At 48.8% G+C, this 17,614-nt stretch overlaps 1 protein-coding gene across 4 annotated transcripts in view; it reads left to right on the top strand.

Annotated features, from left to right (window-relative positions):
• Positions 1-13,758, top strand: part of CDC14A (cell division cycle 14A) — a 129,475-nt gene extending 115,717 nt beyond the window's left edge. For 3 of the 4 annotated variants that reach the window (XM_066246747.1, XM_066246745.1, XM_066246748.1), the window contains 3 exons: positions 136-258; positions 932-1,271; positions 12,335-13,758. In XM_066246747.1, coding sequence (XP_066102844.1) covers positions 136-258; positions 932-1,271; positions 12,335-12,364 — 493 coding nt within the window. In that variant the 3' untranslated portion in view covers positions 12,365-13,758. Of the gene's footprint in view, positions 1-135; positions 259-931; positions 1,389-12,334 lie in introns of those variants that run through there. The other variant, XM_066246746.1, reaches the window with a different exon arrangement.
• Positions 13,759-17,614: the final 3,856 nt, after the last annotated feature.

The raw sequence follows: 17,614 nt of genomic DNA, 5'->3' as shown, positions 1-17,614 counted from the left end.
GCTGCGGTCCCCACGCCTAGGGCCTGCTGCCACCTCTCTAACGCCTCCTAGCTCATCTTGTCCTGCTCGATTGCTGCAGTGTCAAGGGGACACAGCTTTCCTGTGACACTCTGCCCCTTTTTTCTCCCCTGAAAGGTTGACTTCTTCCCCACAAGGATCCGTTTCTACTCTGAAGACCTCGAAAGTGGTGTCATCCCCATCAGCAACGGCCAAGAGGATAGCCAGGGGCTCTTTGTCCTCGGGCCCCGGTATCAGAAGGTAAGTGGCTCCCCCTCTTCTGAGGTCCTGGCCAGGGGGGGGTAGTAGTAAGAGAAGCCAGCAGCTATGAGTTTGGTTGAAGTTTGTCAGAGGAGGGAACAGGTGGAAGGGGAGGGCCCACAAAAGGTTCTGTGACCTCTGGAGCTTCTGTCCCAGCCTTGAATTATGGGGGACAGAGCCATGGTAGATAGCCTCTCTTCCTATCTGGGTTGCTCCATGTGAAAAGGGAGTAACGGTCCCTCTGCCTGTGGCTTCTCCCCTGAACGCTGGGCAGAGCCAGGGCGGGCAGGGGCGTTTCATGCCGTCACGAGCTCAGCCACCTACGAGTTCAGTCTTAGGCCTTTCGCTCTCTGCTGATACACTGCACTCACTTCCAGCCTCGGGACCCATCGTGCCCCCATACTCAAGTTCAAGACCTCTGGTCTCAGTGTTTTAGGCAGCTTCTGGGTCTCAGTGAACTGCTTTGGGCAGAGGAAGTAAACGTGTCTCTAGAGGCCACCGATTATACTATCACCCAGAGAGCGATAACGAGGCCACTCTGTCCCCATGTGCGCTGGTCAGGACCGTCTTCATCACGCGCCCCTCGTGTCGTCCTGTGTGTCTCAGACACGAGCGCTGGTGCCCACCGTTGTCTGTGTGTGTGTCCCCCCCGCCCCCTGTGTTTCCCATCCAGCTTCTCCATCACCTCCCGGCTAGCCAGCTCCCTGGGGAACTTGAACGTGGCCGCCGACGACCCCGACAACAGAAAGCCCTCGCCCTCCAAGGTGGGCGTCGCAGCCAACCCCTTCACCAACCTCCTGAACGGCAGCTTCCAGGCGCCCGCCAGAAACTACCCCGAGCTCAACAACAACCCGGGCAGCCGGAGCGCCCCCGGCGGCCAGCCGGGCCCCCAGGGCGCCAGGACGGAGGAGCAGGTCCCCTCCGCCGCCGCCCCCGCCCCCGCCGCGGTCCTCCGGCCCGCCTACGCCGGCCTGTCCTCCGCCTCCGCCAGGTTCCTGAGCCGCTCCATCCCCGTAAGTTGGCAGACGCCGCCTCTCGGCCCTCAGAACCCCGGGTGCGACCTGGGCGCCTCGGTTCCCTCGCCCAGGCTGCCGCCAAAGAGACTCAGCAGCACCAAGGGGGCCCTCTGACCACCCGCCCTCCGTGCTGACCGCCCGGCCTCCTCCATGCACTCCGCTGGCTCCTCCTTCAAGTAAACACCCCGTTTCCCGGCCTCCCTTCTTCCTGCTTCCTCTCCCCGCCCAGCAGCACCCCCCACCGCATGCCTCGCAGACGGTTTCTTTTTTTTTTTTTTAATTTTATTTATTTATTTATTTATTTATTTTGCGGAGACAGTCAGAGAGAGGGATAGATACGGACAGACAAACAGGAATGGAGAGATGAGAAGCATCAATCATTAGTTTTTTCGTTGCGACACCCTAGTCGTTTATTGATTGCTTTCTCATATGTGCCTTGACCGTGGGCCTTCAGCCGACCGAGTAACCCATTGCTCAAGCCAGCGACCTTGGGTCCGAGCTGGTGAGCTTTACTCAAACCAGACGAACCACGCTCAAGCTGGCAACCTCGGGGTCTCGAACCTGGGTCCTTCTGCATCCCAGTCCGATGCTCTACCCACTGCACCACCGCCCGGTCAGGCTCGCAGATGGTTTCTTTGAGGACAGGACCCACTTTCATTCCCTTCCTCTCGGGCAGTGCCCCCCCCCCCCCCGGGCATGGCCGCTACCTTGTGGACTGCGGAGCACTGAGCAGTGTCTTCTCAGAACTGACCCTTCAATGGGTCACCTCCTCCAGGACCTGGCCCGGAATGAATTCCATGGCCCATGGAAGGCGATCATTAAGGAGGGCCTTTCCCCTCATGATCATGGGGGCACCCGAGGGCTGGGGTGGGGGTGGCAGCGTTCATCCCCCGAGAGACGGGAGGGAAGCTCTCTCTAGACACTCTTGGCCCACGGACACTTCCGTCGGGGTTCCGACCCTGGTGTCATTACCAGTGGTCCCTGCCAGGGTCCCCTCCGTTGATCACTTTGATCACGCGTTTTGATTGATTCAGAGGGAAGTGAGCTCTCTGGGAACGTGAGCTCTGATTGACAAGGACAAGGACAAGGAAGGCAGGAGAGAGAGCTCGCATGGTTAGAGAGGTGTGGGCCGATGTCAGCGGGCCACACCGATTCCCCTTGGGGCCCAGCACGCCTCCGGGGTCCTGGGCAGGTGTGGCCACCCTCGTGCCTGCTGGTCTTCAAATATTTCCTCAGGCCATGCAGCCAAGTGGTAGCCCCATGGGTGACAGTTAGTGGGAGGGACCCACTCTCCTTAAGTGGCAGATTAGAAACCTCTTGTCCAACAGGAGGATGCAGTGTGCATGCGTGTGCATGCGTGTGTGTGCATGTACAAGTGTGTGCGTGTATGTGTTGGTTGAGATGACTATTCCCGTCTCTACCTCAGGCCTCTCTCAAAGTTTTCTTTCCCCTTCAATCCCCACACAGTCCTTTCTGGCCCATATAATTTCCCCATCTGATTATATTCCCAGCGAAGCTTTTCAACATTATTTTATACTTCCGTGTAGATTAGGGACCCAGGCAATGGCCAGCCCACCCATCCCTTAATCTGGCTTGCACCCCACCACGTTATGGGTGTCTGCATGTCAGTAAAACATAAATCCGAGTAACAACAGGTTAGGTGGGAAATGACCACGTCTTCACATTTTCATAACTAGGTCTGACGGTCATAGGCGTGGCCGCAAGAATTGGGTTCATTGGATATTTTCACTTACAGACAGAGGGACCACCTCTTTTTTGAGACCTGAGCATGGACCTTTCCCTCCTTAGAGAGAGGGCCAGACGTCTAGGAATATAGCTATCTATGTAAACGCCTCGCCAGTTTCACGGCCAAGGTTGCGCATGGCCCACGGCCACGGCCGAATGCCGCAGCCTCGGTCGCTGGACGGGAACAGCCGTCTGCATCTCCTGGCTCTTGGCTCCTCTTTGCGGGTGGAATTCTTCAGGAAGCTGTCGCTTCCCTCCCTGCTCCATGTTTATATAACCTAATTTTGGTTTCAGTCCATATCTTCTTATTTTCATCCTCCCCCTCCTCCGTCCCCCTCTCTGGCCTGAATAGAGTCATTTTCCCACTAATTAAATTTAAAGCAGGCCTGACCAGGCGGTGGCGCAGTGGATAGAGCGTCGGACTGGGATGAGGAAGTACCCAGGTTCGAGACGCCGAGGTCCCGCGCAGGCTCATCTGGCTTGAGCAAAGAGCTCGCCAGCTTGGACCCAAGGTCGCTGGCTCCAGCAGGGAATTACTCGGTCTGCTGAAGGCCCGCGGTCAAGGCACATGTGAGAAAGCAATCAATGAACAACTAAGAAGTCGCAACGCACAACGAGAAACTGATGATTGATGCTTCTCATCTCTCTCTGTTCCTGTCTGTCTGTCCCTGTCTATCTCTGCCTCTGTAAAAAAAAAAAAAAAAAAAAATTTAAAGCAGTAGTCTGTGTGGGCGGCAGCGGCTGGTTGCCTCCTCTCCCTCTTGCATTTGCCATTTTATTGTGAAGAAAAAGTATTTCTGCAGAGGGTTGCCGGCATGCTGGCGTTTTTCTCTCCCACTGTCCTGGGAAGCAGCAGCAGGTTCATAGAGCTGACATTCCCTTCCATGTCTTTGCCTTAAAAAACAAACCTCTCAGGACCCTGGCCAGTTGGCTCAGTGGTAGACCGTTGGCCCAGCGTGTGGAAGTCCCGGGTTCGATTCCCGGCCAGGGCACACAGGAGAAGCTCCCATCTGCTTCTCTACCCCGCCCCCTCTTCTTCCTCTCTGTCTTTCTTTTTGCCTCCCGCAGCCAAGGCTCCATTGGAGCAAAGTTGGCCCAGGTGCTGAGGATGGCTCCATGGCCTCTGCCTCAGGTGCTAAAATGGCTCTGGTTGCAAAGAAGCAACACCCCAGATGGGCAGAGCATCGCCCCCTGGTGGGCATGCCGGGTGGATCTTGGTCAGGCGCGTGCGGGAGTCTGTTTCTCTGCCTCCCTGCTTCTCACTTCAGAAAATACAAAACAAAACAAAAACAAAAACAAAAACAAACCCCTCTGTCTTTTTGGAGTGGGAAGGCTCCAAGTCGGCCTGCAGACAGAAAGTCTAGATTAAGACGGCGACCCCATCTCCCGTGGCACGGGGAGGAGGTTGTGAGCTGTTTTCCTGTGGGTCCAGTGCAGCGTTCCCAGCTGTCGTGGGTACCTTGTCGAAGTGACACGGCCCCTCTTTCTAACGCTCCTGAAGATGTGAGACCCGCGACCTTGGAAGAACTCGGAATAAATCACTCAGCAATGTTTTTACTTTATTTTTTAAAATCCTTAGGTAGGACAGGAGGTTGATGTGACAGCATGCCCCCAGTACCTTTAAGAAAGACCTAGAAACTCCTCGGGGGTGGGGGTGACGGGTGTTCCGAGGGAGTCTTTTAAGATTTTAAAAGCTGCAATTAGCCATCACCTTTGAAAAGCTGCATTTTTCTCTCTCCTTCTATGCAGCAGTTCAGCCCCCAGAAAAAATGTAAAAAATGATTTCCTTGCGCTGTCATGAAATGTGTTGACACAGCAAACAAGAGCAGATGTTAATAACGAGTCCTCGGGGCGGTGAGGGGGTGCTGAGAGGCAGCCGGGTCCTGTTTTTATGTTATTTCTTTGGCCCCTTCTGCTGGTCTCGAGGTTTGCACGGTCCAGAGCGAGGTGCAAGGCTTCATTTCTGTGGACGCCACTCACCGTGAGAAATCACGGTTCCCTCCCTGACATTCAGAGGAGTCTTCAAATGCTTAGGCGTGAGGGATGTGAGATGATGGCGTGGGTGGGGGGTGGAAGTATTTTATTAAAGTTGAAATTGCTCGAGGCATCTCTCTTGCACGTTGGATCTTAGTTTTAAGAGACTCACCACTGAGTTGGAGGCGTCTACCGTGTCCTGGCGTGACCCCGTGAGCCTCGGCCGGGGCATGGTGCTTCCCCGCTAGCTCCAGGCCTTCATCTACGTCTCTTCTCACTCTATGTGCATTGCGGTCTTCTGTTCACTCGTCTGCGGCACCCCCGAGAGGGCGGGGCTGGCACCTCTGGTTCGGACAGACGGAAGCTCTGTGCCCGGCACATAGTAGGCGCTCATCAAGCGTTTCCTGAACGGATATGTGGATGGTTGGATGCTTTCGCGAGTGAACGTGGTACGGACTGTTGCTTCCGCTGTAAAGGTTGGTAACTTGAGGCTTCGAGAAGGTGAAGTCTTGTGCCCCGGCTTGTGCCGCAAATACCTCGTAGAGCCGTCACATGTCCCCTGGTCAGTCTGACTGCCCCCCAAAAAAGGTGTTCTTTTGATGATGTAACGTCATGTCTGTGCTGTGGGTTAACCAAAAACTCCCTTACTCAAAGGGTTAAAATAGAGGGAGACCCAAAGGGTACCTCGTGTTGCCAAGAAGGGTCCAGGAGAGCTGTGCAGGAGGGGTGACAGTGTCGTTGGGCTTTGGAGGATCAGTAGGAGCCTGCCGGGAACCCAGTCATGAGAGGAGGGAGAGGAGGAGCGGCTGCTTCCGGCGCAGCAGGAACGACACAGCCTCGGTGCGGCGGGCGGCTCCGTGCTGAGGTTCTGAGGGTGGTAGACCTGGGTTCGAATCCCACCCCTGCCACTTCCTGTGGCGAGGACTTTGGCAAGTTGTTTCACCTCTCGGCTGTGGGCACAATCACGTGAATAGTAACACGTCAGCGGGCAGAGCTTGGTTTTGTGCACCCTGAAGCTTTATGCAGCATTGGCAGGACCTGTTTAAGATAAAGAAGGAAGAATGTCTGTTTTGTCCATTTTTACACAGACACCAGATGGTGTACCTTCCCAGGGGGTTGGTGTGACTGTGGTGTAGTGAGTGATGAGATCTTTGTAACAGGGCGGCTGTGATGACCGAGGTGACTCGGAGGGAGATGCCCCGTGCTTGTGGACGGTGCTCAGGAATGGCTGGCTATGAGGGTGTTAAGAGCAGTGAGTAGCCCAGTGTCGCAAAAGCCGGGGGAAGGCGTTACCCCGTGACACGGTGGGAGAATCGAGCTGCGGACGGTGGGGGACACAGCGAGAGCCCCGGGGGCCCTGTGGGCAGGAGGTCTTGTCTGAGCCCCATCTGTTGTCCCCACCCCCTCCCAGCAGGAATCCTGGGGGACAGGCTATGCTTTTCAGCCAGGATTCTGTTTTAATGTAAATTATACATAGTTTCGGTGCTGTTAAATCATCGTCTGTGACTAACAGCGCGACCATATTTTTATTATGATGTTTTAAAGGATATATTTATTTTTGTAAATGAAAATTGAACCACGCAAGCTTGGAGCTTGATAGGGGCCCCACCCCCGCCCCCATTCTGGCGAACGGGTCAAGTCTCTCCCACGGCTGCCGCGGGGCGTCCTTCAGGCCCGATCGGAGGGTCTGTTGTTAGTCCTCACGCTGACCACCCTTTTTTCTCTGTTGATTTTGTCCCTTTTGAGTTTTGGAATATTATTTTCCCATTCTCCCTCCCCCTCCCCTTAAATCATTACCCGTTTGTCCTCGTCCACCGGCCCTGCCTGATTTTGCCCGGGGCCAGGACCCTGGCCCCCTGCTCTCTGAGCCGTCCCCCCTGCGCAGGGGACCAGCGTGGCCAGCTCCCTTGGGGCGTCCCCTTCCCGTGCCGCCTCCACGCTTCCTCTCCTGTCTCGGTCACTGATTGCGTCCTCGTGTCCTGTCAGCCCGGCTGCAAACTCGGAATGACCTCCGAGACGGCCTCGGCCTTCCCCTGGGCTGCATCCGGCCACCGAGTGCTGTCAGTTCTCGCTCTGAACTGTCCACGTTGGTCCCCCGTGCTCACGGCTGACACCCTGACGGGGGGGCTTCAGAGATGGTTGTCACAGCCCCAGACGCCTTCTCCGGCCTTGACTCTCTCTTGCCTGTAACTCCCCTCTCCCCGCCCGTGTTAGCGCCCCCCTGAAACCCCGCTGATGAAACCATCCCTGTGTTCCGACGTGTTCAGTGTGTCCCCTTGGCCGGCAGGGTCCAGTCCGGTCCGTCTGCCCGACCCTCTGCAGGGGCGCCACGCCCTGCCTTCTGTCCAACCCTCAGCCTTGGTGGCCTGTCCTCGGCCCCGCTGCAGGTTGGATTTCCTGGCCTGGCTCAGGAGTCACGTGTCTGACGGAGCCCCTGAGACCCATTGGGCGGAGTACCCTTTCCTGGGACTGTCCTGGGACTGTGTGCACAGCCCGGCCTAGCTCTTGGACCCTTGTCCCCGATTCGCTCTCCACTGCTGGCTTGCCAGCTTCTCGGAGGCACTGCTGTTTTCTCGGGTTCCAAAGGCTAGTGGGCGCCTCATCCACAAACAAATAAACCGAACAAAACCCTCTTGCTCACGTGAGAGAAAATAAATTTGATTTGAAAAACATAAATATAATTCTGGTGTTCACAGGAACGGAAAACACTCCTGTGACGGTTGTTGACTGAGCCACGCCGGGTGTCAATAGTCTGTCATCTAACAACCGAGCTCTTTGTGATGGTTGAAAAGTACAGGAATCTATTAAAAGTGATGTAGGGGAGTGAAAGAATATTTTATGTAGCATTTTAGTGGGCCCACACTGCCTCCTTCAAAAAAAAAGCTGAGAGCCAGCGAGCGCTACAGAAAAATGTATCCACCTTTTTCCAAGCGGATTTGATCACCAGCTTTTTGTGTTACTCTTTCCAAAACACCTTATTCTGCTGTGTTTGTACTGGTGTTACTGGAGATGTGTTACTATATTGGCCAAGGCCAGTGCTTTCCACACCTGTGGAGATGTCGGTCCAGACATTTTGCAGGTTGTTCACTTCTGCTCCCTGCCCCAGCCTTCATCCCCCCCCCCCCCCATTTGCTCATTAGAACTTAGAACACTGGAGTTAAATATAAAATAAGATACCGTCATCCCGAACACAGGCTCTCCTCCACCTTTGATTACCTCCTACGCCATTAAAACAAAAAACACTTTCTAAGTGTTTTTTGCCTCTGTAGTTAGAACAAACCAAGAGGAATGAGTTAACTATGTATCATATTTTTTTCTTCCTTAAGGGACTTAGAAAAATGGGGAAATATGGTGTGTGTGTGTGAGTGTGTGTGTGTGTGGTCAGTATGGCAAAAACCATGGCTAATTGGAGCTGGGATTTTGACCTCGTAGAAAAACTAACACTCTGGGTCACAGGGTCCTTTGCTTCAAGGTATTTGAACATTAAGATAATTGTTTCATTCAGTTGCTGGCAGGGACCTTACTCTTTCGTTATTCCTTTCCATTTTCTGTTTTGGACGGCCATCTTGTAGGATTTATTTATGAACGAGCCGTCAATATTTATATCCATATTTATCGGATGCTTTTCTATCATGATTAGATAACCAAGCTGTTTAAAAAAGAAACATCCCCGGAATAGCTGAATTTTTGAAGTCACTACCTACACCTGCCAAAACAGATTAGTAGCAGATTTCTAGAACAGAACAAATTGTCTTGATCTCCTTACCTAATGCTTTGTTTTATGTCAAATCTAGCTGCTTCCAGGGAGCAATCCTTCTGGATGGCAGCTTATATTTTGACACAGAAATGCAAGTGTAAGGTAATTTTACTCTTATTTTCCAGGTTGAATATTGCCGTCTTATTAATTTTAAAAATACCGTATATTCATGATACACTTGATCTGGTCTTACCGCACTGTAACCCTATTGAACTTACCTGGACACATGGAATCGGGTATTCTCTTTGAGAGATGAAAGTGTTTTGATTATATAAGTAAGTGCTATCTTATAAAATAATATTTATGCCTCAGGTCTCACTTTCTTCATTTCCTTTGTCGTGGCTGGTCCCCCCCCTTTTTTAAATATAAATATTTAAGATGCACTAGGTATTAATTCTTATGGTACTGATAAAAATAATTTAAAAATCATAATGGAAAACTTTAATTAGATTACTTAATCATGGTTGTTAGTACAGTACAAAGAAAATTTCTTTTTAGAATACTCCCGAAAATTATTTTGGATTCACTCTTATTAGAACTTATTTTAAATGTATGTATCTCCTTTATAGCAGTGAATCTTAACATTACTTAACATTCTCTAACTTAATACTTCTTTGCACACTCAGGACCATACCCTAGCCTCAGGTTCTCACTTTTTGGCCAGGGTCATAGAGGATACTCGATTGACTATGTGAGTGCTGTCAGGAAAAACACTGTCAGTGCGTTGAGGTTTCCTGCTCTGGTGGCTCCGAGCTAGGGCTTCGCAGTAGGGATTGCGATAAACTACCTCTGGAGGCTGGATCAAATGCTGGCCAGGGTTCACGACCTCCACTGCATGTAAAGAAAGGCTTCCTCCATATATATACCTCATACGAATGACAGAAATCCTTCCATTTATTTGAGACTGTTTTGCTTTTCCAGGTCAGTGGGTTATCAAGATTTCATAAAATCAATGAGTGTGTGTTCGCACACATATGGACCCCCTTGAGAATGATGCGTGTATAAAATATCAGGTCTACTGGAAAGTTCTGTCCGTTTCTAGCACAAGTTTCGACAGGTAATCACGTTTATTTGGCGCATGTGTGCCTCTCTGTTTTTATCACTTAATGTATACATACTGACGTAGCAAATTAACTAAAACAAAGTTGATTCACGTTAGTCTTATGTGTGAAGCGATTAGTGTAGCCATGGCTACTGATAAAGTTCATTTATGCCACTGTATTGTATACGAATTTCAACAGGGAAGAAATGCTACAGAAGCATGTAGAAATTTATTGAAAGTGTTTGGTGAAGGTACAGTTTCTAATAGGACATGCAGAAGATGGTTCGAAAAATTTGAAACAGGTGATTTCGACCTTTCTGATAAGCCACGTTCTGGGTGACCATCTTTGATCGATGACGATGTTGTTAAGACCATGTTGGAGCAAGATCCTTTTCTGACAGCATCGGAGATCGCAGAAAGGCTTAATTCAGCTCAGCAAACCATTTCGGACCATATTCGGAAGATAGGATTGGTGTGGAAATATATTATTTAATAAAAAGTTTATTGACGGTAAGAAAAATTGGTATTTTGTTTTATTCCAAAAAATGGACAGAACTTTCCGGTAGACCTTATACTTGTCCTGGAAAGAAAGTTAATGTAACAACCGGCACTCGCCTAGTATCTGTTCATTGGCTGTCGCTCTGTTTACTGAGACTCAAGGGGGCTTCAGACAACGGCATTCTATATTTACAAGCAATCTGAAGAGCTTTATTGTTTCTGGTGTAGTGGTCCCGTGAATAACTTCTACATTTAGAACCAACACCGCCGCTCAGTGTTCCTGCGGAGGCGCTGACCAGGGCACAGCGTGCGCCTGTGACATTCTCGCACCCTCCCCGGGAGGACCCCCTGGCCCTGCCCTCTCTGCCGACTTCAGATCTGGCCAGGCTGCCGAAGAAAGTGGCAGGAAGGCAGCTGGGAAAAGGCCAGTGCGTTCGTTGTTGAGCTCCGATTGCTGGGACGTCCACTGATGTCCCACAACGTACAGGTGTTCCGTGGGACATCCTCCGAGTCCCCCTCTTTTATTCCCTCTGGGCGCTCAGGTGTGTTTCTATTGCGTTGCCCCAGTTCTTGGTCATCGCTCCCCTTTTGAAGCCTCTGTGTAACCCAGGCCCTGGAGGGAACCTTGCCAAGCCCTTCCCGTTCTTTCTAGGAGCTCTCTGAACATTTCATCTCCTCCTTGAAACTTGCAGCCTGGAGAACCACCCCCCGGCCTCATCTTTTGCTTGTTGTGCACAATGTTCCTCTCACCCTGTGTTTATTATTATACTTTAATGTTGACACATTTGTCTTTACATTTTACGTCAGTGCAAGTGTGTGGGGCTTTGCCCTTGGAGGATGCAGGGACCATAACTTTTTGACTCACGGTGTTGATAAGAGGCTTACTTTTAGTAAGTGGCCATTGATAGGAGAGACATTTCTGGGGTTTTGAAGCCGGACATAGATAGTTTGAATCCCTTTTGTAAATTATTTGCAAAAGGGGACAGATTCCTTTTCACTGATCCCTGTATTGTCAACAAAATGGACCAGTCTCAGAAATGTGAAGACCAATTAACACAATGCTGCAAACCAATTTGAAAAGTAACATTGGGGGGGGGGGGGGAGAAAAGGGCTTTCGGTAACAAATCCAGTTCTAAAGTGCTTGGTTAGAAGAATTGTGCCAGAAATTTTGTTAATGTTTAAACAGACTTGTGTTTCTCCTTTCTGCTGATTGCTGCTCAAAAAAACATCAACAAAAAAAACTGTTAGGCAAATTTTCTCCACCTCTCTGACTTTCCCTGGTTTCTGTCCACTGTCAGTGCATCTTGATTACATATCCCCACCCGCCCCTCTTATATGTTGTTATCTCATACGATAAGGGAGGGACTCGCACTGTTTACTGTTTTTGAAACTTGCCCACTGTTTCTGACGACAGCCAGAATTCTTCCGCACACATGTTTTGGGGTGTTAAGGTCAGACTTCAAAGCTGGTCGTTCTCTGTGTCACCTCCCCCCTCCCCAAATAGAAAGGATTTGTGAGATATTTATTAAATTCTCAAGGAATGTATTGAAACGGACTGCTCATTCTCCTGCATTAGAAGCATTAACGTTCCTTTGGATAGCTGTCGAATTACGCTCCAAAGTATACCTATATGTTCTTAAAGCATATTCTAATAATCTTCAATTGAGTTGCAGAAGACATGTAATATTTTTGAGTAAAATACAGTTTTCGCCGGAAAGCAATTTCGAATTTTGCACTCCCTACCAATTTTCCAATAACCCTTACTTTTCACCACGACTAATAAATTCGTCAGCCTTTCCAAATGCTGACATTTCTTGCAACTCTTCTGGTCACTGAATAGCTCATTCTTAGCCAACGCTTTGTTCCCTCCATTGTCCCCCCTCCGAGTTTATTTCATTGATCTTCTATAGACTAGACCCCCCCCCTCCCCCGTGCGCACACACACGCCTGTCTTATGTTGAAGGAGGAGCTGGCTGTGGGGTGGACGAGGAGTTTTGACGTGGACAGAATTTTAACCTCGGTTTATGTCTCTCCCCTGCACAGTCCCTTCAGTCTGAATATGTCCATTACTAAGGCCTTGCCACTCCGGTGACAGCTGCTCTTAGACCCAGTGTCTTCACTTGGACGAGCCACGCAGAACGCACGCAGCTGCCCGGCCGGCCGGAGGAGTCTCTGCCTTCTTACCTTAAACTCACACGCGGCACTCAGATAAAGACCTTCAAGAGACTTGAAGCCAGAACCTCTGGTTAATGACTACTGTAAATGCACTGAGACTGTGTTGATGGGTGTCAACGCTTTTTCTAAGACAGGGGTGGGTGACGTCGCATTTGGCATTTCGAAAGGTTATTTTTTCAGTCATACATTTGTTATGACATTTACATGTACAGTGTTAATGTTCTGTATGTATTGTGAACTTTCAAAGCCTATTTTGATAAATTTATATAAATATATGAAATGATGTAAAAGCGATAGACTATATTTTGACTTTATAGATTTTCTTGCTGTTTGCTACCAAAAAAAAAAAAAAAATTGTATTTTGAAATTTGGTTAGTGGGGTTTTGCCTACATTGACTACACACTTCCTCTCTTTGAAGAAAACGGGAAGTGATCTCTGTGTTCCCACCGTGAATGGGGCAGGTCGGTTCATCCTTTGGGGAGGTCAGTCTGACATAAGGGTTTTCTCTAAGTCTATCTCTAGCGAGAGTGTAACCGTTCGATCTGGCTTTCTTAGTCCACGTTTTCCCCTTTGGTTTTGTTGTCGAGCCATTTAGTTTCACATTCTTGGGGGCTTCAGGAAAAATTTACCGTCCGTAGAGGATCGGAATCCACTGAATGTTTCTCCCCCCGAAACGTGGCTTTCCTCAGTGAATCCATCCAACGTTCCCGATGCTTTTCTTTCTTTCCTGCTCTCCAGAGAGCCCGTAAGGCCTCTCTTCCCTAAGGACGTTTGGCTTGTGGTACGAGGCCGTGGTGGCCTGTCATCCCGTGTGGCCAGGCACCGGCTTTAAATTCATGAAGAGAAAAATCCCGAAAAGGACGCGGCTAGGTCTTTCTCTGTGTTCCTGGAGATACGTTTCCGAGAGGTCAGAGACCCGTGCCGCACAGCTAGCCCACCAGAAACCTGCCGTGCAGATGGAGGGACTCCCCAGAGGTACTCACACCTGTAAACGAGATCTTAAGTCAGGCCCCCGGGAGCCTGCAGGCTTCATTTCTGCGGGGAGCCAGGGTGCCTTAGACCCTGCTTCTCATGGGGCTTCATGGACTCATGGGAAGTGCTTTCCTCTGACCCACTCAGTGAGTTACAATGTATTTATTAGTAGAAGGGGGAACCTGGAGACGATTACTTCTGCAGAACATCCTGTGTATGTATGTTTTACATTTTTTTAAAACAGGCATATTTGAATGAATGTTTGACTCAGGTTGGTTAACTTAACCTCAAGAAGGACACTACCAAATAATTGCACTAAGTTGATGAGGAAAAAAAAAATGAATTGTATGTTTTAGGGATCACAGACGGTGGAGTTAAATTGTATACCTTTTTTAAAGCTGACATAGTGAGATATTTTATGATGTGTTACTGTAAAAAACAAACAAACAAAAAGATGGGTGAATTGTATAGGCCGATGATAGTATTTTTTTAAAAAAGCATTACCAGTGAAAACTAATTCAGATGATGTTTGAGAAGTGGGCAAGGGAACCATGTTGACATTTTAGTTCTGTGAACACTAATTTGTGTGCAGCTGTTAAAAATGATTGTAAAGTTGACTACTGTACATTTTCCATAATTATGTGTTTATATTAGTCATATGTATCTACATGTGTATGTCTTAAAATTACTTATACACATGTGCATACATAGACGAACCAAGAAGTGTATGTATATAATATAGAAAGGAGATAGTAAAGCGATTCTACTGCAATAATAAAAAATTGTTTGACCTGTATTTTGTTATGAATAGTTTGCCTTCCAAAAGATAATATTTTGTTCTATTTTAAAGTGTAGAAGAATACACTGCTAATAAATAATAAAAGTTTTATGCAATTCAAATTTTTCCTGGCTTTGATCATTCGGATTTGGTCTCTTTATAATTTTATATCTAATCCAATCTGGTTGGTGTCCTCAGCCGAGTTCCTCAAGATCTTCACTCTGGAATTTTAGTTTTTTTTCTCTTGACTTTTCAAGCTGTGGCCATTTCCTGAAATATATGACAAGGAGCACTCAGAAATCTTATGCTTTGCATTTCATAGACGTCAGATGATGCCCGTTTCTCGCTGTTTTTCTCTCTGTATAAAACCTTGGAGACAGTTGATGTCCGAAGCTGTATCTCCTTGGGTTGTGACAATCTCTGACATTCTTTCCTTCTGCCTCTTAAAATTTCTCAGAACGCAAAGGGAAGGTGGTGGGTGGGAAGGTGGCTTCACTGGCTGAGTTGGGAATCTAACAAGTAGCTGTCCTCGCCTACTGCGTGGGCCAGTGGGTACTAAGGTTGTCGTCAGACCACATCCGAGACAAGGAGATTTCTTGTGAATGCATGAACCTGTCTAGAAGGGCAGAAAGTCTTTTTCGACAGATTTATTCTTACAAAAAATAATAGGGAAAGAAAATGAACTAGTACCCAGACACTTCTCACCTACCGGTCTGTGTGCACATGGCTGTTTCTCTTAGATGTCAAAACACCTGTAGAGGTGATGCAGTGTGTGGATGCAGCTGTGATCCAAACAACAGCAGGAACGTGACTTTGCTAACGATAAGCTGCATACATGTATTTTGCAAAATTGTCTTCACTTGTATGCCTTCTTTGGTGACATGCTAAAACCATCAATACGTTAAAGGTTTTTTTTAAAAATCAATCGTTGGTCCATCAGCTGAACAGCACTCCAGTATGTCATGTCATATAAGAACGTGTTCTTGCCTGACCAGGCGGTGGCGCAGTGGATAGAGCGTTGGACTGGGACACAGAGGACCCAGGTTCGAAACCCTGAGGGCACAGGCTTGAGCACGGGTTCATTTGGTTTGAGCAGAACTCACCAGCTTGAGCCCAAGGTCGCTGGCTTGAGCAAGGGGTCACTCGGTTTGCTGTAGCCCCCCGTCAAGGCACATGTGAGAAAGCAATCAATGAACAACTAAGGTGCTGCAACGAAGAACTGATGCTTCTCATCTCTCTCCCTTCCTGTCTGTCCCTCTCTCTATGTCACAAAACAAAAAGAACATGCTCTCTCCCAATGTGCCCTCGTAGGCAGAGTTCATGATGCTGCAAAAGCCAGTGGGCTTCTTTGCCACACTCGGCAAAGCAAGACTTTGGTCACTGCCTCAGTTCTAAGAAGATTCATTAGGGAGATTTCCAACTACAGCGGGATGCAATTTACAGCATACAAGTCCTTTATTTACACACAGGTTACCTCGGGACTGCGGGACTGCAGCACCCATCACAGGGAAAGGGAAGTGGAAAAATAATTGTATTAAGTTATTTTGAGCTGAATTGATATGTTAATGTATTCCCACCCAGTTCCTTCTCTATGGATTGAATTAGGATCATGTATGGAGGAGAACAATAGCTTTTCTCCAGAATTTAAAACTTTTCGGTGGCGAGGTCAAGCAGAAGCTTACATCGAAAAGTTGACTTTTCATGCAAAGCGCAGTGCTGGAACTGGTTCCAAACGGACAAAACCAGTTAACTGACCTTTTCAGTCACCACATCTGGCTTTAACCTCCGCGCCACCAACAGAGAGATGAGTCCCTGCCGCACCCTGCCTTCCTCTCCTGGCCTGAAGCCAGCCGACCCAAGGTTTCTGAAGAAGGTGGACTGCGAACAGGACCAGGTGGTCAGCTGCAGCAATGTCTACACCAGGGGTCCCCAAACGTTTTACACAGGGGGCCAGTTCACTGTCCCTCAGACCGTCGAGGGCTGGACTATAAAAAAAACTTTGAACAAATCCCTATGCACACTGCACATACCTTATTTTAAAGTAAAAAAACAAAACGGGAACAAATACAATATTTAAAATAAAGAACAAGTAAATTTAAATCAACAAACTGACCAGTATTTCAATGGGAACTATGGGCCTGCTTTGGGCTAATGAGATGGTCAATGTCCGGTTCCATATTTGTCACTGCTAGCCGTAACAAGTGACATGACGCGCTTCCAGAGCTGTGATGCGTGTGTCCCGTGGCACCGGAAGTAGTGCTGTACGTGAGCGACCACTGACCACCAATGAAAGAGATGCCCCTTCTGGAAGTGTGGCGGGGGCCAGATAAATGGCCTCAGGGGGCCACATACGGCCCGCGGGCCGTAGTTTGGGGACCCCTGGTCTACACTTATGTTAAACTTTAGGTTGAGGGGTGAATGTCTATCAAATGTTATCTTTCTTAATTTTATTTTTCGATTACAGTTGGCATGAAACACATTTTCAGATTCGGTTCAGGTGGATGGCACAACAGACACACATCCGTGGGGGTTACTGAGTGAGTGACCTCTCTCGCCATGAAACCCACCCGGTAGACGCAGGTGACATACGCAGTGATTACAGTGCTGGTGACCATTCCCTGTGCCGGACCTTACCTCCCTGTGACTATTTTATCATTACCAGTTAGAACTTCTTCACCTCATCACTCCCTCCACCCACCCACTTGTTTTTACATGAATATATCTTTGTTTATATCATAGCTCTCTTTCCAGAAGACTTAAGGCGGCTTTAAAGACTGGGGTGAGCGTACATCAGAGAAGCTAAAAGGGACTTTGGACACAAATTTTGAGGCAACCGATTCTGGGCCTGAAAGCTGAGATAAACGGGACCTCGTGTCAGAGGAGACGGGCCGTTGTCTTCCATTTGGGCAAATTTACACTCAGTGCACAGCTTCAGTCCGCTGCAGACCCTGAGTGGGGTTAATTTCACTCAACATCTTAAGAATAAGGAGACACATGACTAATGACTCTAGGTTCTATGCGTCCAACGCAGGAGACCACGGGTAACTGCAACTTTGTACCCTTTGACTAATTTGCTAAGAGGAGACCTTAAGAGTTCTTACTATGAAGCAATAATAATACTAACATAATAATAATTTTTTAAAAAAAGAGAGGAACACTTAAACAGCTAGTACTCCTTACAGAGCAAACGGAGCCAGGGGCCTGAGGGGTGCGTGGGGTGGTGTCTGAAGGGAACGAGGCGTGAGCTGCCCCGCCGGCCTCTCCCGGGGGAGTCGCACTGTGTGTGTGGGGTGTCCCACATCCTCCAGCAGCCGGTGGTGACAACACACGCGAAGTGTCGTCTGCCAACGAAGCTCGTTAGAAGCCGCTCTGCCGAACGCAAAGCACGTTCCCAGAC

The sequence above is a fragment of the Saccopteryx bilineata genome, chromosome 11, assembly GCF_036850765.1.
Source record: "Saccopteryx bilineata isolate mSacBil1 chromosome 11, mSacBil1_pri_phased_curated, whole genome shotgun sequence".
Lineage (NCBI taxonomy): Eukaryota > Metazoa > Chordata > Mammalia > Chiroptera > Emballonuridae > Saccopteryx > Saccopteryx bilineata.
This window is presented reverse-complemented; position numbering and strand designations above follow the sequence as displayed.